The sequence below is a fragment of the Dermacentor albipictus genome, chromosome 8 (assembly GCF_038994185.2).
Source record: "Dermacentor albipictus isolate Rhodes 1998 colony chromosome 8, USDA_Dalb.pri_finalv2, whole genome shotgun sequence".
In the NCBI taxonomy this organism is placed as follows: Eukaryota; Metazoa; Arthropoda; class Arachnida; order Ixodida; family Ixodidae; genus Dermacentor; species Dermacentor albipictus.
Window position 1 is genome coordinate 62377639 of NC_091828.1, and position 23862 is coordinate 62401500.

The 23862-nt window shown below is 42.8% G+C and overlaps 1 protein-coding gene across 1 annotated transcript in view; it reads right to left on the bottom strand.

Moving 5' to 3' along the window:
• Nucleotides 1–487: 487 nt before the first annotated feature.
• LOC135921770 (protein IWS1 homolog) overlaps nucleotides 488–23862 on the bottom strand; it is a 107825-nt gene continuing 84450 nt past the window's right edge. Inside the window, exons 6-11 of the mRNA XM_065456070.2 lie at nucleotides 18014–18237; nucleotides 16467–16514; nucleotides 16319–16354; nucleotides 15244–15369; nucleotides 5657–6424; nucleotides 488–2758 (exon numbers count right to left, since the gene is read on the bottom strand). Coding sequence (XP_065312142.2) covers nucleotides 1994–2758; nucleotides 5657–6424; nucleotides 15244–15369; nucleotides 16319–16354; nucleotides 16467–16514; nucleotides 18014–18237 — 1967 coding nt within the window. The 3' untranslated portion in view covers nucleotides 488–1993. The remainder of the gene's footprint in view (nucleotides 2759–5656; nucleotides 6425–15243; nucleotides 15370–16318; nucleotides 16355–16466; nucleotides 16515–18013; nucleotides 18238–23862) is intronic.

The window sequence follows — 23862 nt, forward strand, 5'->3', positions numbered from 1 at the left end:
TTTTTCTTCAACTGTGGGGCTTTTCTTTCGAGGAACCTGTATGCGTTTCCTTCGTAGCAATTGGTGCGATTGGGTGGATGTCTCATTTTTTCTTTAATAATTCCTTGTCTCCTCCTTGTGGCTTTGCGCAGAATTGTTGCGTCAGGTTCAAATAAGCTAACGCTAGAGCGTTCCTGCAGTGAAAGCATACGAGGAGATAACTTCTCGTCGACTACAAATACTATATGGAGTGGTTAGGCCATTAAATGAGCTGGAGGCATGCATAGTATGACCGTGACAAAATATTGACATTGAGTACTACGTAGAAAATACGAACTGTCAAGGCTCTGGACGAACCTACAATTGGCACCTGTGTACTTCGGCATCCACGGAAGAAGAGCACCGCACTTACTTTGTTTTGTGACACATAAAGTAAATTACACCATATTATACGCACGGCGTCCAAAGACAAAATAAACACAGTGTCCTGATTTCCAGTTGATTTATTGGCATGGAACAGGCATACTTATAGGCACATGTTGCAGAAGATGACAAACAGAAATAACAAACATTGCAACCTTCCTTATGTAGGCATGGAAGAGGAATTGCTTCGCCTAGTAAGAAAATCAAAAGACTGTTAAACAAAAAGATCGCGTAAAGCAATTGCGCAAAAGTGAACGCCAGAATCTAGTTACTCGCGAAAAAATGGAGAGCACATCGAAATAAGTTCACCTCAATACAAATAACGTGCGCGGGCTTTGCGAGCCTCAATCAAACGCCTCTATAACCAGCCTTATAATGTAAAAAAGCATCCCTGAGAGGTTGTGACAGAGTGTCGGGTTATTGACAATTATGGAGCTTCATCGACATGCTGATTACATGGTGTTTTTATATTTCCCTATATTCTTGTTTGGTTTGTATTTGTAGATCGTTCAAGTCCGATTTTACGCTTATGCTTGAATTTCTATTCGATGGTGCCTCTTCTATTATGAGCGGTATGGCAAAGTTGTTTGAAACATTCATGCTTTTCCCTTTCTCGTTTAGAGTAACTGCCCGTGAAGTGTTTCTAAACCTATTTTAAATACTAAAAGATAGTGTCCTACCAATTATATCTCATAATATAAAGTTGACTATATGATTTTTCGTTGATTATTTTACTTTGAAAGTGAGCGCCCTGTATTCAAAAGTGAACTGCTAATAGTTGAATGGTTTCACATCACCAATATTCATGTTATGTTCATATAATAATTTAATGTTGAAGGGCAGTTCTCAATATGCCACACTGGCACCTGCAAATGCTACAGCGGGCCAGCATTCGTAATTATTAGGAAATAATAAATAAATCTGCTATAGATGAAATGTGTGTGTGTGTGACTGCGATACATAGAAATTGTTTATTAAATTCATTGCATTGCTTGCAGCTACTTCTATGTTGTTCAAAGGCACTGATCGTTAGTGCTGTCTACTTGAGCCTGCACTTCTACTTTCTCTTGAATCGATATTAGAGAAGTTACAGACACACATTCTATCCGCACCTAAAAGTGTTATCGACTAGCAGACACGCACCGAATGCCAAAAGCGTGAGTTTAGATGAATCGTAATTATTGAGATGCCTAGCCGTTAAATCTCTTATTATCTTTTCTGTATAACAAAAGTCTCCTAAATCTAGTTTTGCATACGTTAGAAAAAATTGCGGCTGGCATCCTAATGGTGTTCAAACGTTTTTTTAGTTGAAGTTCGTTGAATTACCAACTTCAACTAGGTCCTTTTGGAGTACCTCGCAATGCGAGTACTAGAATATGTACACTAAGTAGCGTAGCTATCGCATTGCTTCTATAAGACGTTGAAGCGTGTTCGAATGTCCATGCATGCAAGGGCTACTAATTCTCGCTAACAGCAACGCATTGTAAAAAAAAACGAGTTGGAGACTCCGAAAAATAAAATAGCATATATCTTTTCTCGCTCTCAGCGGGCTCTTTCTTAGCCACAGTTACAGAGTGCACTAAAAAGCAGCCTAACCGAGAAGCCCTCCTAGCAGGCCAGAGAGAAGGCTTTTCGGTTTAGATTTCTCCTTAGATTTTTCTTTGGTGTTGGCCGGTGGCTCGGTCACTGGTTCAGTTACAACGTCAGGTGCTTCACTAGTTGTGGTATCAATGAGTTCAGGAGATTCAGTATGAGATTCTGGCTCATTTGATTGAGGCGACTGCGTTGTACCTTCCAATTCATCGTGGACGTCTTGTATAGACTGGGACTTCGAGATGGAATATTGTTGCGGTGATGCAGTCGTTGTATCCGGATTCTCGTTTGCACTGGACAAGAGGTCACTGTTAGAGTTATCCTTCAGCTGAAATGGTTGTTCGGTCATTGTATTGCCTGCTATGGCATCTGGTTTAGATTTAGGAGGCAACTCAGTCGGTGCCTCATGTGGTTTACTTGCTTGTTGCGTCACTTGATCCGAAAGGAGTGATTGCTGCTGTTGTACTGTTTCTACCGGACCTTCCACAGTCGGTTTCTCTGTAGGTGATGGTTGATTTCCTTGCTGTGCTTGCGATGAGTGTTGCTCCTTCTGAATTACGGGTTCAGAATACTTTGCGGCCGCTGTTTCAACCTTCGACACTTGTTGGCCATTTGTCGATTTCTCGATGCCGTGTTCGTTCTCAGGATTTCCTTGCTGGTCTGTCTCCAAGTTTGAAGGCTCATTGTGCTCAGTGTCTGACTGTAGTCCTGGTTCTGGCGTCAGTTTTGACTGCTCATTCTTGGTCTGTGGCTTTGGTTGCACCTGTGGTTACAGTCATGAACTGTTCTATTTGCATCTTGCAAATAAGACCTTATTTCGTGCATTTAAAACACCCGCAGGACCAACCGAAAACATGCTCTTCCGATCTATTTTACAACTTCATAGGAATTGACATAACGATATGTCGTGAAACAACAAAAATGTACCACGAAATTGCAAACAAGGGGTAGCAAGACGAATTACTATGGATATCTTAGTGTTTAGGCGACCAGAACTTTGTTTATTGAGGTATCAAGCATTAAGTGAGACGCTGAGCTCCGTAAAGGACAGTCTAAACCTTGTTATTAGTCGGTAGTAGGAGGCACTTGCATTTTGTGCACGGGTTCTGTTCCTGATTTATGACTTAGTGAACGATGGCACGTTAAATACGTGTGTGTTAAACCGCTGGAAAACTCCCCACATATGTGACGTCAATGAAAACATCCTAATCATCAAACATTTGATGCTAGTACAGCGGCAGGCTCATTGTTTTGTTTCAAACATGCGGTAGGAGCCGTTAGCCATTACTGTATTGCATCAAAAACGCCTTTGTTCTGATGATATCTGGTCTGTTAGCGCACATGACCGAATACGTTACGACAGTTTCATCGGCTCAATATTAAGAGTACCGTCCAATATATTATTTATTTTTTCGTGCGCATAGCCTGTGACACATTAACAATAATTTAATATCTTAATGCTCTAATTAAGATTATGTATTCTGAAATATTTTACAATAGCATAGAGAATGAACGATAGGCTTTCTGCAAACTTCTCGAAGAGTTCGCCGCGTGTGCGACCCCTACTTAGTTGAAATGTTGGGTCGATATATTTCCGAACAACTTGTTTGGTAGTTAACAAATGAGTGGCTGACATCGCATTGAGAAAACACTGAGTTCTTAAAACCATTTTCAGACATGCCCGAGAGCGACAGTGCGGCTTGAGTAAAAAGGATTGTATCAGACTGCGTGTTCTGGCAGAACATAGAGTGGGAATATATCCTCAGGGTTCTCGTTTTCATTTAGAAATATTTATGATAGTTCAAGCCGAATAACAGGGTTCGTTTTGAAGAGTAATGCACCGTGGTGGCAAAAACGTCGAATAAAGCAGTAGCAGCAAGGGTTACCTGAATTACGATATAGTATCTCCAAAGCTAGGAAAATTGCTAAGCACATTTTTGTGTTTATCCCTGAATATTTTCAATTTGACACGATGAGCAGTGTGGTGAGCTGAGAAACACGGTTTATTGCAAAGCTATATAAAGCACGAGGAACTGTACCGTTGTCTTCCAATTGGCTCAATAGGGCGGCGTGGCGAAATACACAAGGCTTTAGATGAATTGTTTTATGAAGTTTGAGATATCAAGGAGAAGGCCCTAATGGGAGAAGAGCTTTGACAATATATGCACGGGTTCCCGACCTAAACTTTCCTGTTGCTCTTAAATCGTGTTTATATTGGTTGTTCAATCCTATTTCTTACTACGAAAAAATCACGAACAGCAAGAGTATTATGAAGATACTGTGGGTCTGTACTGTACTGTACTGTACTCTAATATACCGTACTGTGGCATTACTCTAGTTCAGTATTGGGACGCGGCAACGATCTCAAAGGCGTTTAGGTAAGAGGGAAACAGAGGTTGGTACTGCCCTTCGCAACGTTTTCACTGTAGCGCCCACCGAAGGCCTAACGTGGGGATGGTAAGTTGGGTGCTCTCAGCCTTGGTGCCGGCTGCGAATGACGAGGAAAAAGAAAGATGGGCAGCGCGCACGATGCCCAAGCACGGCACGGTTCTAGAAGCCGGCCATGCTGGTCCTCTTGTTCTGGCGTCCTCCGCTGCGACCCCTCGGTTCCCCACACGATATTTAACATCGCCCCTTGCTATTGATTACACTCTTGTGTGAAAGGAGTAAATAAATTACTTAATAATAGGGTTGCTTTCGATCAACTGAATAGTTTCTTTCGACTGCATCTGCAGCTCGCGAAAATTCCCTCATAACTACCAAATGGCATTGAAATTCCCCGATTCTGGCCATAGAATGATGGTGTATACTAGGACATTTTTTTCTTTTGCGGCAAGAGTAATAATAATAGCCTAGAGGGACGTGCTTCAAGACTTAATAGAATTCAACAGAAAATTTCTCAGAAGCAGACGCAATAGCTTGGGACACATTAAGCATTTTTAATAAGTACATATATTTAAATTTGCTGCAAGTAAAAAACAGCTGGCTCAATAATTTTGGCTTCAAGGGGTAATCCCACTGACATAAAAAACGTAAAGCTGCTTCCACAGCATTAACTTTTTATGGCTCCTTCAAGCAAGCCTTAGGCATAGATATTTTGCGTCTTCAGGAGAACATTGTATTCTCTTTTTCATATTGACTCAAGCCCGAAAACAAAGTGGCGATCATGTTTTCCTGCAGAACCTCTAAGGGTTTGATGGAGGGAACGCCATAAAACAAATCTCATAATAGCAATTTTCAACAATAACTCATGAAATTACATATACGACAGATAAAATGTTCTGTGCTTTACTCCTGAATATGCTGGATGGTGTACGTCTGTCTCTTTTAGAGAGAGCAGTATTAGCAATTAAACTGCTGAATAATAAATTGTAACTCAGTATACGTGTTTTCAACGCCTGAGGGAACGAACGATGATAAACCATCAATTTAATGCGGCCAAAGAAAAAGACATAGCCACCCGCACGTGAACATTTCTTTTGGTGTCTAGATGTGTGTATCAGCACCTTACTGATATCGTTTCTCCAATCATCGCGCGAAAAGCAAGGCGCGAATACTTTTTACAAATCTGTTTAGTTTGGTTAGCCCGTCCACCTATCTGAAAAAACGAAAAACGCTTTCATTGGTTTGCAAATCAGCATAGTAAGGACTAGCGACCCACAATTCCAAATAAGTTGGAAAGAAGTCCGTGTGGCTGTTTATCCTCTGAAGTTGATTCTGGCGTATCTTGCGACTTCGAGTCGTCGTCATGCTTTGAGCCAATTCCCAACACACTGGAAAGCAGGCCTTGGGGCTTGTCGCTGTCTTCTGAAGATCCCGAATCGTCTTTTGTTTGAGAGCCCAAATCCAAGACAGGACTTGTAATAGCATCCAACATCCCGGAAATTAGGCCCTTTGGCTTGTCACTGTCGTTGGAATCGTCATCCTGTTGATGACTCGGTGTGAGAGCATCCAAGGCGGTCGATATTAACCCCTTGGGTTTTTCGTTATCTCCGGCAGAGTCTTCGTCATGTTGGATGTCTAGCGCTGACAGAGGATTAGTAACAGCGTCGAGCACAGATGATACGAGCCCTTTAGGCTTGTCAGCCGAGGAATCGTCCTCTTGTGAGCCCAAGCCTTGCAAAGGATTCGTAACAGCATCCAGAATACTTGAAACAAGACCAGTTGGCTTATCGCTGTCAGAATCTCCGTTGGGCTTCAGTATTGACAATGGGTCTGTAAGCATGTCCAAAGGATTCGTAACAGCATCCAACACACTTGAAACAAGACCAGTTGACTTATCACTGTCAGAATCTCCGTGTGGCTTCAGTATTGACAATGGGTCGGTAACAACGTCCAACACGTTGGAAAGGAGTCCTTTGGATTCGTCATCTTGAGATGGTGAAGAGCTAGAAGTGGAGCTGCCTCCTATTCCAAGCAGTGGTATAGGCTGAAAAAAAACAGAAAAGATTTTCTTTGGGAAATTACCTCCATCACGATACAATCTATCTGCTGATCTGCTATATCTGTGGCTTACCAGACGATCTTATGCAAAACTAAAAAAATCATGCCCCCCCCCGATAAGAGAGCACGACCAAATGCATATTGGTTGTCACTCAGTGTAGAATTCGCGTTATGTTGTGCTGTCCAAGTGATTAGCCAAAAATTGTGTGCAAGCATTGCAGATCTGAAGTTCAATGCAAGAACTGCCAATTATCAACCCGTGCAACATGCGTACTACTAGTGCCATTTGCCAGTTTTTATCTTCCCCTGTGTTATTCTATAATATTAGCGTGGCAAAAAAAGTCTGCGTAATGTGAAAAAATGAAAAACGTAATCGGAAGCTTCATGCACGTAAAAAGAATATGTTCAACTTATTGTACTTCCCCTCTGAACTTGAAGGGACTCTGATGACAAACACTGAATCAGCCTATATTGATGAAGCGTTCTTTCTACTTCTATTTTCGCTAAATTCGCTGTAATGTTCGCTGTAAGAAGTAAATGCAAGTCCACCGTTTTACTCTCTATATTTGTTATTGGGTGCCGAAACCTTTGCAGTCATACGTCACTGTGTCATCAAGGGCGGCCATGTGTTTTCGGTATTTGGGCTGCTGTGGCATTGTAAAAGTTCAGCCTTTGGGCATTTAAGAGCAGAAAGTGGATAAACTTTCTTTCTAAAAAAATAATTAGGCGCGAATAAAAGGTGTAAAAAAATGAAATAATGATCGGGTGGGAGAACTCCAATGCGATAATGCCACACGCCTCTTGTTGTTGAGCCTTTCTGGCTTAGCGAGTTGCTTCCGACGGCAGGGGACTATAGCATTTCAAGTTTGTGGTCACCTATGATGTGGTATTTCTTGCTTAACCTTTCTTAAGCCAAAATATATCTTTGAACAATAGTTACAAATAAATTTCACATTTGGCGCTTTTTTGACTGAAGGCTGCAAATTTTTCATTAGAAGTGTTTTCTGTACGTGAAATGTTGCCGTCATATTTTACAAGTCTAATCTGAAAGTTTGAAATAATCCAAACTACACTGCTACTTGCGCTATAGTGTGGGAAACATTGTTGCGTTACTTTCATTCAGCTATTAGGCACTGCCTTAATTAATAACAATGAATAAAATCAAGTCCCATCATCTGTATTTAATTTCGCAAGTGATGCTTAATGGCGAATCGTATTACACTTCATTATAATGTAGATCTTTACAATCTTTACAGTATGAAGAGCATAGGTACATTTAATAGATTTTCTTGACTATGGATATATTATTCTGAATACTCAAGTAATTGTAGCGACAAACTTCAAATGACTCAAGTGGGAAAACTAATAATGGCTGGAAATAATAGATTATTACTGCCATGCTATGAGCGTGGACTTACATTGTGACTTAGACGAAATAAATGTCGCGCGAATAAGAATGCGTTAGTACATCGCCAAAGAGAATACGTAAAAAATGCCAAGAACTCAAATTACTGTTGTTTTGGTGCTTTGTTTTTAAGACTTTTTAAAGTTCATCTGCTTACCATGACACGAGTAGCTCTTCGCTGGGTCAGATATTTGAAAGCGTTAACTTTAGCAATAATATTTCTCATTAATTTAAAACCACTGTCAGGGGGCAAGCGTTAAAAATATATGCGAAATCCGTCGTTTTACATTGAGTGTTTCTTTATTTTCATATTTAGTGAAATTGAGCAATTCTGCAAAGCCTACTGCTATGAAGCAACAATCAAGCGTCAAGTTCAGCGAATAATTTTCCCAATAGAATAGCCAAAATAGCTTACAGTAGTAACTGTCTATACAACCACTCGGATTCGCCTCTGATAAGTCTCTTCATCCTTTCCCTACAACAGAGTCTGTTGTATTTTTTTTTCATTCGCTGCTATTTTAGATCACAAGCCGTCGCGCATTGTAGAGATTCAATTTTCCTCACCGACAATCCATCACCTAGACCCGCAATCAACATTGTGCAAGTGCAACACTTCGTGCACTTGAGCAATGTGTAAAGAACACAGGTCCGGCAATTGTGCTAGCCAAGCTGCAATAAATAGAAGGGATGCCTAATGACAGACCCCTCTTGGGGACAAAAAGTCGAGTCCGGTTTATGATCACCGCTAACGTTGCCACACTCTGGGTGGTCAGGTGCATGTGATCAACGAACGAGGGATAAACCAGAGCCAGAAATTTTTCCACTTAGCCGGAAAGTCCTTGATTTGGCCCTGGGCACTCAAAGAATAAGCAGTTTCTCGCCAGGTATCAAGGTCATTGCTGAATTCTTGCTTATCATTTACTCACAAGTAGACTATTCTAATTATGCGTTTTGCTGATCCACTGTTCCCGCAAAAAGGCAGGCGGCGTTGCCCCTTAGGGATGCGAAGTGCGACTATATTTTAAGCAACTGTGGCAGAATTCACTAAGCAAACTTATGAACAAATTTTTCATTCATTCAAATAACTTTATTCAGTGCCCTGCGATTTGGTGGGGTGGGCCAGCACCCCGCCTAGGTATCGGCGAAGGGTTGTTGGCCCTTGGCGGCTTCCTTTGCGCGAAAAGAATTTTACTAAAGAAGCGTATTCGCAAAGCTACAATTGTTCTTAAGATCGAAAAGCTTGTGACGGCCGCCGTTACAAATGGGAGTGCTCTAGTCGAAAAAAAGCGAGTATGTTTTGGCAGCCAAGGGGTGAATTTCAGTACTTACGTCAATAGCAAGCGTAAGTCGATTCACAAAGCTTAAACAACCATCGCAGCTGCCAATGTACGAAGAACTCGCTACGATAAAGGGGTAGATGTCTTACGAACCTCATTATATCTCTCTGCGCCGCTTAAGCTGATGCATCTAAGCGCTGGAAGGCGCCATTGCGACCGTTAGGCCAGCGGCCGCAACTTATAGCGAAAGATGGGGCGTGCTTATAATTTTGTGGCGCGCTCCAATTTGTCGTCTCAATCGGTATTGAGTACTTTAGTGCATAATTGTACTGGGCACGCGCTGCTGTGGAAGGCGCTAGCAATAGTAATATACTGCGAATTTGTGCCGAATGCTTGACGGGCTGTGGTTCTGTATGCACGCAATAGCTTGACGTTTCATACTCGTCATGGCACTTACTCTATTGGGTGTTAGCAAATATGGGCGTAGCGTCAGTTCCCGACAACCATCCAGTTTGTCATTGATGTGTTTTGTGCACTTGTTTAGTTATATATTTTCTAGTTTGAAGATTCTCTAATTCATACAGTTGCGGATAAATATCTTTCCCGACGCTTTCCCGATCCATTTATTTTTTGCTCATATTTTTAATTCAGCACTAAGTCGAAGCGACGTTGTGTTTGTGCCCACAATTTTATTTATCCTGTGGCCTACGGCATGACCGGACGCATGCGTGCGACGGGCGGCAAGCATGTCTATGACATCAAGCTGGACGTCAATACGATGGAATATAGAAAAGAAAGAAATGGCGAATAAAATTACGTACACCAGTTGATAGAAAAATCATATGGACTGTTCGGACAACAGTGATGCTGCTAAATAAAATACACCTCAGACACGGAGCGAATAATTGTCGCATGAGTCCACACCCGCGCGGACACATATTTACATATCAGCACAGTGACGGGTATTGCTCAAAACACTTCGTCTTCGCTAAAAGAAGTGTGCAGCATGACACCAATGTAGACACCAGTACGCCTATTTTTGTTTCGCATGCGCAAAGCCACAAGAAACATACCATGGGAAGACGAGGACAAAGAAAAGCAGCAGCAGACGACAGCTGTCCTCGCCTTATGATTGGCTATAAATGCTTATTCTAAACCCTAGCCTAACGTCAGTCCTGAGCGAAATGTCGTCGCTCACGTCTTTCAGACGCACCCTGCTATGTTCTTTCGATCATTTTCTCCTCTCACTTAAGAAACCCTTTATAGGCGGTTGTAAATTCAGCGCGATAATTTTGTTCCCTCCGGTGACACGGCGATCCGTGCGTGCTGCGCTGTAGACAGGTCAGCATGACAGCATGACAAAGCCGGCCACAGTGGATCAATATCGCGAAGGTAACAAACAACGTGAAGCCTGCACGCAGCTGAGCAAGATCACTAAAACACGTCGTATCAGGAATATTAGCATTTACGCTGATCTTGCTGATACAAGGCTCGACCTATGCTGATACTCCGAATTATGCTCGGATCATGGAAAACGGCTCAAATCATGCTGTCTTGTGCGCCGTTCCGGAGGCGCACAGTTCGATCACTTAATTCAGTGCCATTAAACAAAGCTCAAAGCTTTTGAACGAAGAATTTGTAATTAGCGGTGTGAGGGCACCTCGCTCGGCTTCTACTGAAAGACTACAGCAACTTCACATTAAGGCCTTGATACTTGCAGCAGCCGGCAGACAACTCGAAAATGATTTCATTTATGTGTAACTTCAACATTTACGTTCAGCTTCAGCGCACGTCTCCGCAACAGCTCAGGCTTCGACTCTGCGTGAGTGATAGTCCTGGCTTCACACGATTTAGTTATCCATAAGAAAAGTGAAAAAAGAAATGTTTATCCAGAAAGCGGTCAGGCTAGGAGACTCAATATCTCGAATGTTATTCATTGCATGCTTAGAAGAAATATTCAAGCTGTTAGGGTGGGAAAGGCAGGTATGAACGACGTTAAACGTTGAATTTTTCAACAGCCTTCAACTTGAAGATGGCATCGCCCTGTGCAGCAACGCTGGGGACGCATTCCAACAATTGATTCAGGACCTTAACCGAGAAGGTGTTAAGGTAGGTTGAGGATTAATATGCAGAACATAATGTTGAATACCGTATCAATCGCACAAAAATTCATATTCGGCAATAAGCCTCCAGGGTGTGTGCAGGAGAATGCTTAGCAAGGTCACCGTGATGATGAGAACAAAATTTTCAAAAGAATGAAAATGGATCGAAACGCATACAGCCAGTATTATCCAATTGTAACTGTGAGCTCACCGCTCTCATTGAAAATTGTTTAATTATTTCTTTCTTCTAGCCCTATCGCAAGGGGCAGAAATTTGAATGTTAACAATGAAGCAGGAGAAGTCAAGGACTGCTGAAACATTACAATGGAGCGAAAAAATATTATGCCTAACGTTAAGACAAGGAAGACAGGGGCGTGGATGAGGGAAAGAAATATGCGTAGTGGTGGCTGAAATAAACAAGAAAAATTGAAGCTCGTCATGTGACGCATGTTGTAGGGCAGATAAATAGTAATCCAGTAGAAATATAGAGTAGGTGCTAGTTGAACGGACGCGCTGTCGAGAACGGCATATAATTACTTTGGTTAATGAAGTAAGGTCATTTGCAGCAACAATTAGAATCACCTAGCGCAGGTGAGGGATAAAGAGAGATCATTGGGAGAGGCCTTCGTCCTGGAATGAACTGATGACATTGTACAACCTCGAATATTCGCTCCTAATTTTAACGCACTATTGCTCTTGAGCTACAGAAGGCTTCGCACTGTGAGGCCGCATTGGCATGTTTAGAGAACGGTGGCTACCGCAGTTAGGATACTATAGTACCGCAATCTTAGCCCTGTACTATATGTGCAGTGAGTGCTCCGAACATAGTGCGCCAGGGAGTGAACATCGAAGACTTGAAGCGATTTGACCCGAAACAAGCTAAAATGTTGACACGTACGTGCGTACGGTGCCACGGAGAATCCTGACGTGCAGTTGAATGTGTGTTCTTATGTGGTATGGAAACGTTCGCGCTGCTTATTATGGAGGTGTTGACTGATTAGCCTTGACTTCTAGGATGTGCTACCTGGGCTGTGATTGTGAGCGTAGTCAGGCACTCCACATTTTGTTCCGGCGCAGCTGCGTATGGCGCCACTGAGCGATACCGCGTGGGCCTTATTTTAAAGAGTGCAGAGCACAGGTGCGCCGAGGGCTGATAGCTTCGTGTGCGCCGTGTTATCGCCGCTTAGTTCACGTTGAAGCGAGCGGCAGCACGAAGTTCATCACGAAGCTCTTGCTCACGCCAGCGGTTTGAGAGCGAGTGACCGCGCTCTCATCGCGCTCGTGCTTATGGCGCTCATCGAGTGAGATGTGTTTATGTTTGCCTGTGCGCACGTGAAACCGTGCTGGTTAATTTAGTTAGCGAATGGTTGCGTGTTTATACGGTCAATAAAACTACCGTTAGCATTTCGTATAGTTCTCTTTGAATTTGCTATCGCAATCGGTGGTTCTCCTTTGGGCAAAACTGCGATTGTTTTCGCTTTCAGTAAGTAGTCTCTAAATAAAAACAATGATTCGCTTTGTAATGTAGTGCAGGCGGCGGCGGTGGTGATGTTGCTACAGGCAGCGTTAGCCTGGTAGACCTGGCCTGCAATATCTCCATCTCAGCATATCTTTCCTCGCCGAATATGTTAATGTGTCGATCGGCCTTGTATTTCACCCAAATGTTAGAAGGCTGCGTGATAATTGTAGTGCCACCCTCTTTACGGTCGTGCGCAGAACGATGCGAGCGTGCTTGAGCTTATTGGTGCTGTAGCACACGCCCAGAAAATGATGCTGTAGAATAGGGGAGTGTAGTGATTTGCTGCAAGAATGTACCCTCAACTACAAACGCATGATGTGCGATCACGCTGCTAGTTACCAGCGTTTCTTTCGCTTCGTGTCGTCAAATCCAACCTTTGTTTCCTCCTCGCTCTCATACGATGCCGCAAGTTAAGTGCTCTGCCACTTCTGCTGCACCGTTATCTCACCGTAACAAATTTTTGGCTACGGAATTGCTTACGAACAGCGCACCTAAGCCAATACCGCCTCTCTCTTTTTTTTTCTTGAGAGTGGCAAACCGGCTTTGTTCCTCAGACGAACTAGCAGAGTGGTAACGATAAAAAGATATTGTAATATGCACACACTAGCGAAACATCACTTGACCATTTCGAGGTTTGGCGCAGTATAGAGTGCACTTTAACAAGGAAGAAACTTGGACCAGTTGAGTTACCCTAGTTCAGATTTCGTAGATCCATTTTCCAATTCAAGCAAATGAAAATAAACGTAATCTGTATGTGTGTTTTTCCTTATGTTCCCTCAGTGAGTTGGTCCGAAAAAGTCTGACCTACAAGATAGCCCTCACTGGCGACATTCTTAAGGTTTCTTTGAATCCAACTCAGCTGTTAAGCAGCAAGAACTGTCACCACCATGGCATCAGCAGAGAGGGAGTGCGCGTACCTTGGTAAGATTGATTAATTAAGTTCTACTGGGCCAAGCGCCATTGTTTTTGTCAGAGTGACTTGAGCCGGTTAGGTTCAAGCTAGCCTCTCCAAGCGCAAGCTGAAAAATGGCAGCCTCTTTGTCGAATCTCACATACGAGCAAGACTACAGAGGCAATGCTGTTGACATGTCTTATCGAGGCACGTCTTGCCGAATGTATGGCAGACGTTTCTGTCGAGATGCTTCAAATGTACCTTACACTTTACAAGTTCAGCATAATCAGCAATATTTATTGCTGATTTTTAGATTTTTTAATGCCTGACCAAGAAATTACATGTGGGATTTATACATGTTTATTAGTTAGCTGTGCGTCTTTAAATTATTTCTGCCATTCAGACTTTGTACCGGCGCACCCTCATAATGAATGCATTGCTGCACTTCTCTAAATTTTTCTATTTTGCCATTTGCCAAGCTACTGCTGCGATGCCTTGACCACGAATGCCTAACGGCAGTTATATCGCTGCCTGCTCTGTAGATCTTCATGCAGCATTTCCCGGAATACTTTTCGCTTGAGGTGCTACGCTGCAGCACATACGAAAAGAATTTCCTTGTGAAAAAAAATAAGCTCATATCATGTCTTCTAGTTATTGTCAAACTAAACTTTAGGCCTTCTGTTATAGTAAAGGCGTATTTCTAATCGGCAAATATCCTGGTAATATTGGCACATTTATTGTTCTTTTCTCTTTCCTCGCGTTTAAATACCATCTAAAAATAAAATATTCAGAGAACCCTTTTACGACTGACAGAGAATACTAATAGACTCAGAAGCTATCTGTCAAAGCAAACAAGGGTAATTGGCCTGGAAGAATTGGAATTTCTTGTTCTCGTATAATGTTTGTACGTAGTGATGGGCTCATATATGATTATATATATATATATATATATATATATATATATATATATATATATATATATATATATATATATATATGGGCCCATATGAGTACTCATAAAAACAATGTGAAATTATTTGTATTGAGTCGGTCCAGAGGAAGGCTATTCGTTTTGTTTACCGTCGCTTCGACCGGCCCGAGACTTTTCACCGTCAGCTGCTCTTGCGGAATTAAACCTCCAGTGTCTTTCTGGACGGTGGCACATGGAATTTCTGAAGATTTTCTATTCTTATAAGAACTCTCTTTGTTACCTATCAGATCCCTCCCTTTCAATGCCTGCTTGCCCGACTTCAACTAGAGCTTATCATGCCTCTAATATCAGACCACTCCATCCACGCACTAACACATTCAAATACAGTTTTTCCCCCGCATGATTGAACAGTGGAATTTGTTACCTGCTGTAGTTCGTTTCCTACCCATTTCTCAATTTTTAGATGCCATTGCTGATGTATAGTTCCTTCACATTTTTATATTTCTATGTTCTTGTTTCTGTATATCATAATCAGCTTTCCTCGCATGTACACCCACTCCTGCCGTAGACCTAACGGGCTGCAGTATGTATAAATAAATTAATAATTAAGTAAATAAATATATAAAATGTCAAGGCGAGCAAATCTGACTGCACATGAGTACATCGTTTGGCAACGTACGAGAGGCAGCAGCTTTGGAAGACCTTCCAAGATCCTGGCGTTCTTGGCCCAGCCACTCATCACGCTGCAGGCAAGACCAGTGATACCCTCTGGCGTTGTGGCATCGAATGCCTTCTCACTAAGGCACTGGTCCATTGTCGAATGCGAGAAAGAAGAAGAAATACATACAGCTCTGTATTATCTTCACAGCAAATATTTTCGAGTAGGCAAGGTTCAAAATACCTTCTTCAAAGCATAAACGAGGAGAAGGAGGTTAACCGAGGGGCCCAACTTGTATGAATCATATCATAAGAAGCCAACAAACACTGACACCAAGGTCAACATACGGGACATTACTTGCGCTTAATAAAATGAAATAAATAAACGGTGAATTATTAGATATAAAAGTGGATGAAAACCCCTCTTGCTGCAGGTGGGGAACGATCCCACCTGCGTTGCGAATGTTGTGGGATCGTTTCCCACCTGCGACAAGTTGGGTTTCATCCACTTTTATATCCACTAATTTATCGTTTCTTTATTTCAATTTATTAAGCACAAGTAATGTCCGCTACGTTGTCCTTGGCGTCAGTGTTTGTTGGCTTCTTATTCGTCAAAGCAAGTGTTATAAGATGAAGCATAGTTCTTGGGAAGTTGCTTAAACGCAAATGACCGAGATACTGCGTCACTGAAACATACGTATATTGTGTACATCCATTCTACATAAAGTTAGGCAAATTTCAGAAACAGTTCGTTGTTCCCAATTAGGAAAAAGATGCAGAGAACAGCATTGTGGTGAATATCAACTGTCGTGATACAGGAAATGCCAGTCCTTATAAATTGTGCCATTTCGACACTAGGTTCTTGGTCGAACGGCGTAGTGACATCTGATTTTACCGAACTGGATTTATTTCCTGGCAAACGGACGTAGAATCTAAGTTTATTGTTACCGCAATGTTTATATGAATATGCATAGCATGCTGGTGCGCACTTCTCTTCACAGCACGTCCTACGATACTTTCATTCATTTCTCGCATTCTCAGAAACTTTGAAATTCGCGGATGGCACGGTAACTGGACTGCGCAAGTTTATTTCTTACGTTGATGGTCTCAAAGAGGTCCACGAGTGCGGGGCCCTGAAATGCGAAATAAAAGCGATAAAAAACATTAGGCTGAGTCCGCAATAAGGATAAACTTTTCTTGTGTGTGAAACCAATGCACGCGAGTGCTCTTGACAAAAATGCTTGCCTTGTTTGCCTTGATCAGGTTGCACGTCCCCTTCACGTGTTTGAAGCACTGCACATGGAAATTCATTAAAATGTGGTGCGTCATGCGGCAGCAACGTGATAAACTTGCTTAAAATCGTTTGTTTCCTTTTAGAACTCGCCGAACACTACAAGTTTTCTTTACAGGTACAATTACACTGTCACGTTTTAGAAGTAACCCGTTATTATCGCTAAATTTTTGCATCCGCCGGAGTAGGGATGCATTCTTTCTTTGTCCTTAGGTCTAAAGCTAGTGTCGCTTTTAATTAAAATTTATCAGGACTAAACACACATTAGCGTCATTTGTCAGCTACTAAATTGTGAAAAATGACTGCGCTGGGTCCTTGATTATTTGCAGTTTACCTCCTAACCTCCTCTAAATATTACTATAATTGATCTCAAGATCATGTGGGACGAACATGTTCTTAAAGTTCATGAATAGTAAGAAAAGCACTAATATTTATGGTAAAAGCGCAATTGCCTAATACATTTGAAGTTCACATAAATATCTATACCGATTTTGTCCATTACCTAATACATCTGAAGTTCACATTTCGATCTATACCAATGCAATCGTTCTCGCCTTTCAACTGGAACCCCAGCGGTTAGAAACATTGAGCTGAATAGACCTGTGCTACTAGTTAGCTTAACGTCGCTCAAGCCACCTGTGAATGTCGACTCACTCTACCGTATACGTTATTGCGCATATACTTGGTATATATAACTACGATATCATGACACCGGTCTTTGTGACAAATTCTGGCTGTACATTGTGTTAACATAGAATGTATTAGTGGGGCGTTGACACTCTGAAACCCTATGTGACGCCTTCGCAGACTGCGCGACAGCGACCACAGAAACAGTTTTGTATTGTGTGTGTGCGTGTTAGTTTAAGTATTTTTCGTATTCTTTTTCTCCCATCTATCGCAGCCCAATGGAGGTAATATCTTGTTAAACTCCATGTTGTTCCTATGCCTCTCTCGTTCTCGCACTCTGTCTAGGATCTTGTGAAGCTGTCAGACGGTTAACAAAGAACAGCATATGGAACAATGAAGCTGGAAAAAATCAAGAAAACAAGCTATAGCCTTGTCAACGTTGCCGTCCCGTTTAACTTTTTTCATTCACTTTATTTCAATACTTTGTTTGTTATTACTTTATTTTTTATTACGACGGAACGATAAAGACACCTGTAACTGTAGCGCTAAATTAGGCACGCATTGTTTCGCTGTATTACTGACAGATGGAGCTACCGTGCCGTTTTGCAATAACTTGCAGTTTTCAAGACAGCGGCTCTAACTCTGCACGAACTACGACACTAATTCACATTAGCGTGGTATCAAACCACTTATACTTTGAAAGTGGATGACTAAACAGTCAAGATTTAACGGAAAGAGAAATGTATACCAATTTTTGCCTCTATGTGCGCTATATTTCGTATAACAGGGTTCAAATGATTTCTGGCTGAAAAATAGCGCCTACACTAAAATAAACAGAGCGTTTCTCGTCTCCGCTATGGAGACGTCACTTTACCTCCTTCGCTTTGAGGGAACTGGGTAGGCTGACTTTTATGCGATCGCCGCACTTCACTGATCCTTTTATGCTGTTGGCCGAGCAGTCTGGGAGCGGCAGGAGTACGACAGCCTTCTTCAAGGGATCAATGACGGTACTAAGTATTCCAAGGCTGAGGTTGTCCAGTGTGTCCATTATGCCTCCTACTGCCTTGCAGACTCCAAATAGAGCACTCGTGATCTTTCCTGCAATGGAAGGTGCAACAGTCAGGAGGACTCTCATCCTTCGCTGAAATTGTCCCCAACGAGCGGCTGAAAGTTACTAGCGCCATCAGTGCTCTTAAACTGAACTTCCTGCTGGTGACAGTTCCCTTGCCAAAGGGTCACTCTAGGTGGGCGTTATTATTTCCTGAGATAAACGAAATCTTATGAGGACGCATGCTTGACTGACGCCATGTTGGCTTGAGAGGTAGGTTTCACAGAGGTAAATGTTAATAAACTCGTAAATTTGCTTGACGGGATTTCCGAGGAGACTTTCTTTTTTTCTTGTTTCTGGGTATCCATAATATTTTAAACCAGAACGTCAGGACCGAGGGAACTTAAATGAAGAAATGCAGAGAGCGTTTCCTGAGGTAATCTCCTCTAGCCTGCTACTCTGTTTAGAAAGGAGGGCGAAGAGTAGAATAAAAGGGTGAGAGGGGTGATGGATAGGAGTGGTATAGTAGGGTGCCATTATGCGATTAAACACGTGCATGCCCATAGGGCCCCTACAGAGTAATGGATCTTAGCCTGTGTTAATAAAATCTTGTAAGAGTTTCTTGATGTTCGCTTCGTCGACAATCTTCCTGGCTATGGACTCAGTAATGGAATCTCACTCAATGGAGCGTTAATAATCACGCCAATGAAGAAGCGAATGCCTCTTTAACCCGTTTTCATTTTAGACGGGCAACAACTACCTGCCTCAGTGTTTCAGGTACATTATATGTACGACAGTTTCTTTGGTGAGTGTAAACAACAAGTTGAAAAAATAACCTTTTTTTTTCTCAAATGCATGAACATTGTGTTCAAGGCGAGGAATCCTCCAGATCTCCATCATGCGCGATGCTTTTGTGATCTACATATAGAATAGAGGCTGATATGTATCAGACAATGCGCTATTGCCTGTCGCAGTAGCTCAGTGGTTGTGATGCCCTGCACATCAGCAAACAGCCGATAAATTAAATCATGGCTACCACGGCCAGCACAACTATCTGGGCAGAATGAAATAATTTTTCGCGTATTTACGGCAGGATCCAGATTGCCGAAATTAGTATGCTACGCACCATACTGTGTATTCGCAATGTACAAGATGCAGTTTTACGGGGCTACGCTTCAGCAAATAAATGAACACGGTTTCCGAGCAGTCTTACTTCATAATGATCATCATCACCAGCCTTTCTTTATGTCCACTGCAGGGCAAAAGCCTCCCTCTGTGATCTCTAATTACCCGTGTCTTGTGCGGTCTGATTCAAACTAGCGCCTACCAATTTCCTCTTTCATTGGCCCACCTAGTTTTCTACCGTTTTCGACTTCACTTCTCCTCCCTTGGCACCAATTCTCTAACTCTAACGGTCCACCGGTTATCTATCCTACGCATTACATGACCTACCCAGCTCCATGTTTTTTTCTAATAATGTCAACTTACTTATGTGCCGATAAACAGAAAAAAAGGTATGCGAGAATTATTCTTGAAATTTAAGCCCATTCTGCTTTTAGCAAGTTTCAATGAGCAGCAAAATGCTGTCGTGCTTCCAACTGACCTTATTGTAATGCATGCAACGAAAATTTTTCATGTTTAAGCAAAAATTGTTACAATTTGATGCGTAATGCGCTTATCTCTTTGTATACGGCGTGTGAATCACGAGTGAACACATTACAGTGATGTTTACGATACACATTAAACATTGCAATGATGTGACTCTGACTAGCCAATGATGACAAATAGCTGAAAAGCCAAGATAAAAATGACCAATACGCGGCCTCTGTGTGCGCATTGCATCCTAATGTGTCCTGTGCCGCTTTGTGAACTTGACTTTTTTGTAGAAAGCCGGTCCACTATTGAGGGCGCAAAACAGGTGAGCGAGTACTTGCAGCCTGTTTACCCTTTATCCGCATGTCAAGGGGAACAGGGACGTGATGCGTGGGATTGAGAGCAGGTGGTGAGAGCGCAAAGGAACACAAAATTGGCCGCATGTGATTTCGTCAGGAAGCGGCCACGCCGGCGAGCGCAAATGAACGCTCAATGACGTGTGTGTGGCTGGCCGTCCCCGCATGCAAGGGAGACGTCACAGCGGACGTCTCGTATGACCTGTGAGTTAGCGACGACCTTGGAATGACACAGAGCACGCCGCGGAAAGCATTTAGTTTGACCTGATGTTCGGCTTAAAAACATGCATTGAAAAATCAGCCGGCTTAGAGGCCATAAGGACAAAGGTAGCCGTGAGTCCATCACCATTGATGAGCATGAAAAAGAGTAAAGACGTCACTTCGAAAAAAGCTGTGTGATCTATGCTATGATGTAGAACGAAAAAAAAAACAGCATATTTTGACTTGGCATTTCCTTGAATCTGTTACCAGTAGGCGTAGGAGAATGTGAATCCACCGGCATGGTGCTTCGAAAGAAGCAGTTTTGCAAGCTGCTTCATAATTGATGTCGCCGAGGACTAGCATTAATAATTCACGATTGCAATCAACATATTAAAGGGACCCTGAAACGATTTTGACGATTTTCTACAAACGTACTGAGTCGTTAGAGTAGGTTCTTCTGATCAATAATTGATGCATCTAAGTGCTCTGCGTAAAGCGTGTAATTTATTATAAGGTTTTAAAAATACACATCGCTGCCGATCGCAGCGCACTGCTCGGCGGAATTTTGAGCCGCCCCTACCCATATGATGCAAATAACCCATATTACGTCACATGGGCGAGCTATCTGATTGGCTGACCAGGGCGCGTGGTCGATAATTTTTCCAACTTAATGGTGAACAAACGATGTTCGTAATAGTTGGAATGTTAGTTACTTTGTTTTTGTAAAAAGAAAATAACTTAAAGAGGATACACAAGAATAGTTTTTTAGTACACTTCAGCACTTCCGGCACACAGCAAGTGTCGTCTGCTTGTGATACAACGTACTCCATTTTGACGAGAGCTCCGCGGTCAGAGTCGGTCTCAGTCTTTTCGCGAGCACTATGATTCGACTTTGTTGCCTTGTGGACTGCAAACCTAGCGACCTGCAAACCGCGAGTCCAGTATTAGGGCAAACGCAAGCGCAAGGGGACAGGGTCTGGCCACTTGACTGTGCCGGGATGAGCCACGAGATGAGCAGAAGGGCAAATGTGAACGGTCTGCACGGTGCAGCCACCTGGTGGCACAGAGCTCAACCATACACAGTAGCAGCAACGAAGTGTATTCTTTGCTGCTGGTGTGTATTTTTCGCAGGAGTGTAATCATCAGCACGTTGATTTATAAATGTTTAAAATGCTTTACACTTGGTTAGAGCAATATTTGCGCTTTGTTTGACTGGTTAAGCGCTGCGCCAGCAAGTGTCTGGACCGTGCAGACCGATCAGGCTGCTCACGTACGTCTACGCTAAAGTTCCTTCATCAGCTTGAGTTTATGCCTCCAGTCATTTGCCGAAATGACCAGCTTGCCTGTTTTTAGCGGAGTACCGGACACGTTCGGCGCTACGACAGAATGCTCGCAACGCACGCTGCTTCGATAGCTCTCGGTCGACGGCCAAGCGGCTAGCGGAGAGGTCTCGCGCGGGAGGGGGCGTGCTCCTAAACAACCGGAAGTGAGCGATGTGACGTCGCATCGTGACGCTGAACCAGTGAAGGCGGAGCTTAGCGCCGCTCGCTCGGCGAGCGAGTTGAGGAGGAAAAGCATAGCTAGGGAGGAGGGTAACTTCTAATCGCTTGCAGCTCCATTAATACGTAACGCTTCACTTAAATTGTGGTGCGAATGTTCTACTTAAGCTGTACCCTACGCGCCTACAAAATTTGTCCGAACCGTTTCAGGGGCCCTTTAACCCCACACATTTCTTAAATGGAGCGTGCAGGACATTTTTCCACATTTTTTCTTAAGACTGTACAATAAGTGTACTTCTTAACACAAGTTAGTAAACTAGTTTGGCCACGAAAGTTCATTTTATTCAAAAGTTACGTAAGAAAATGGTGATTGTCATAGGCGCTCAGAGCAGTTCGGAGAGAATCTTGTGCATCTACCAAGAAATATTGCAAACTCATGCTATACCTCTTCTGGTATTCAGTGTTTCTGCCAAAACGTTGTGATAGCTAGCTCGTTTAGAAAGTGCTGACTCGCTTTTTTACAGGCGTGCATATTCTTCACCGAAGTCATCATCACCGAGCATGCAGTCACAGGAGTAACACGATTAAATTAGTGGAAAGTGAAATGGCGAAAACGACACGTGTGTGAATACAAACGTCTTAAAAAGCATATAATTTCACATCTTGATTTAAAATGTCACATTAGAATACAAAGGACGACCATCCTCTTTCACTAAAAGTGTACAGCTTTGGTCAGGTTGCTGGATAACGTCGAGTTATCCTTTAACACATAAAGGGGTCGGGTCTTCGCGGCACCAACTAGTAACAAACGGTTGCCACTTTTGACCTTTCACGAATTAACATTGCCGGGACCCTGCACATTTTGTAAGCCTGCTAATAAAAGCAGGCCGTCAAAGGGTATTGTTTCCGTACCATATTAGAGGGCCACAGATGTTTTTCAGCCAGCGCTAGATGTTCAGTATGATTTTTCATGCTAGATGGGAGCTAGGGATCGAGACAATTATTTGCGTCAACTGCTTTGTTTAAGATGAAGGGTAACGCAAGAGAATCGCAAGAAAATCAAGCAGTTTGTCAAAAAAGAAATCATCAGCCTGTTTCTTTCGACATTGCGTACTTACATCACTTGGCCATTGCATCAGGCCACTGCATCAAATTTCAGTGGATGCCTGCTTGTTGTGGTATTCTGGCTAACGAAGAAGCAGATTCGAAAAGGCCTTCAACACCAAAACTAAAGCCTATTTCTTTCACTCGATCTGATGCTTCCAAACTAGCTAAAATATTATCTTCTGAAGAAAAGGACCGGCTGTGGAGCTAGCCGACCCAACATGACCTTTTCCTTTACTCAATCGATCCAAATCTCAGATCCAGACTCCCATCCAACATTCCTCGCCATTTGGAAGCTCTATATCACCATCGTCGCCTGACCTGCGCCTATGGAAACTGTTTACAGTACCGCGTCGGTCAAGTGATAAATTCACATTGCGACAACTATGGCTCAGTTGAAACCATGGAGCATATCCTGTTTGAGTGTCGAGCGCATGCCGACGAGCGTGCGTTCTATGAATATTGCATGCATTCGCTTACACAGATACCTTCTTCATTTGACTGTGTCTTAGGCCCTTTAGCCTGCCTCACACAACAGAGGCGTGCGATGAACATTTTATTCACATATTTAGAAAACATTGGTCAACTCGTCAAACTGTAGTTTTATTCTGTCACCGTTATGTACCTTTCACGCCGCGAATTCTGTCGCTTCATTGTAGGAAGATGCATACACTGAAGGGCTTCACCACAGCACGTCGTTGTCCATGAGTCCGAAAAGTCAGTGGCCAATTTTTAAAACTTATTCCCTTTCTTGCGCCTCTCTCCTTCTCTCTTTCTCTCCCCAATTCCGTTCCCCGCGCAGAGTAGCATGTCAGCGATTCCTATACGCGTGGTAAGATCACTGCCGTTCATTAAAGGGTTCTCTCTCTCTCTCTCAAGTTCCGGTGTGGTTCGTGTGAGAAATCCCTCAGCCATGTGCGAT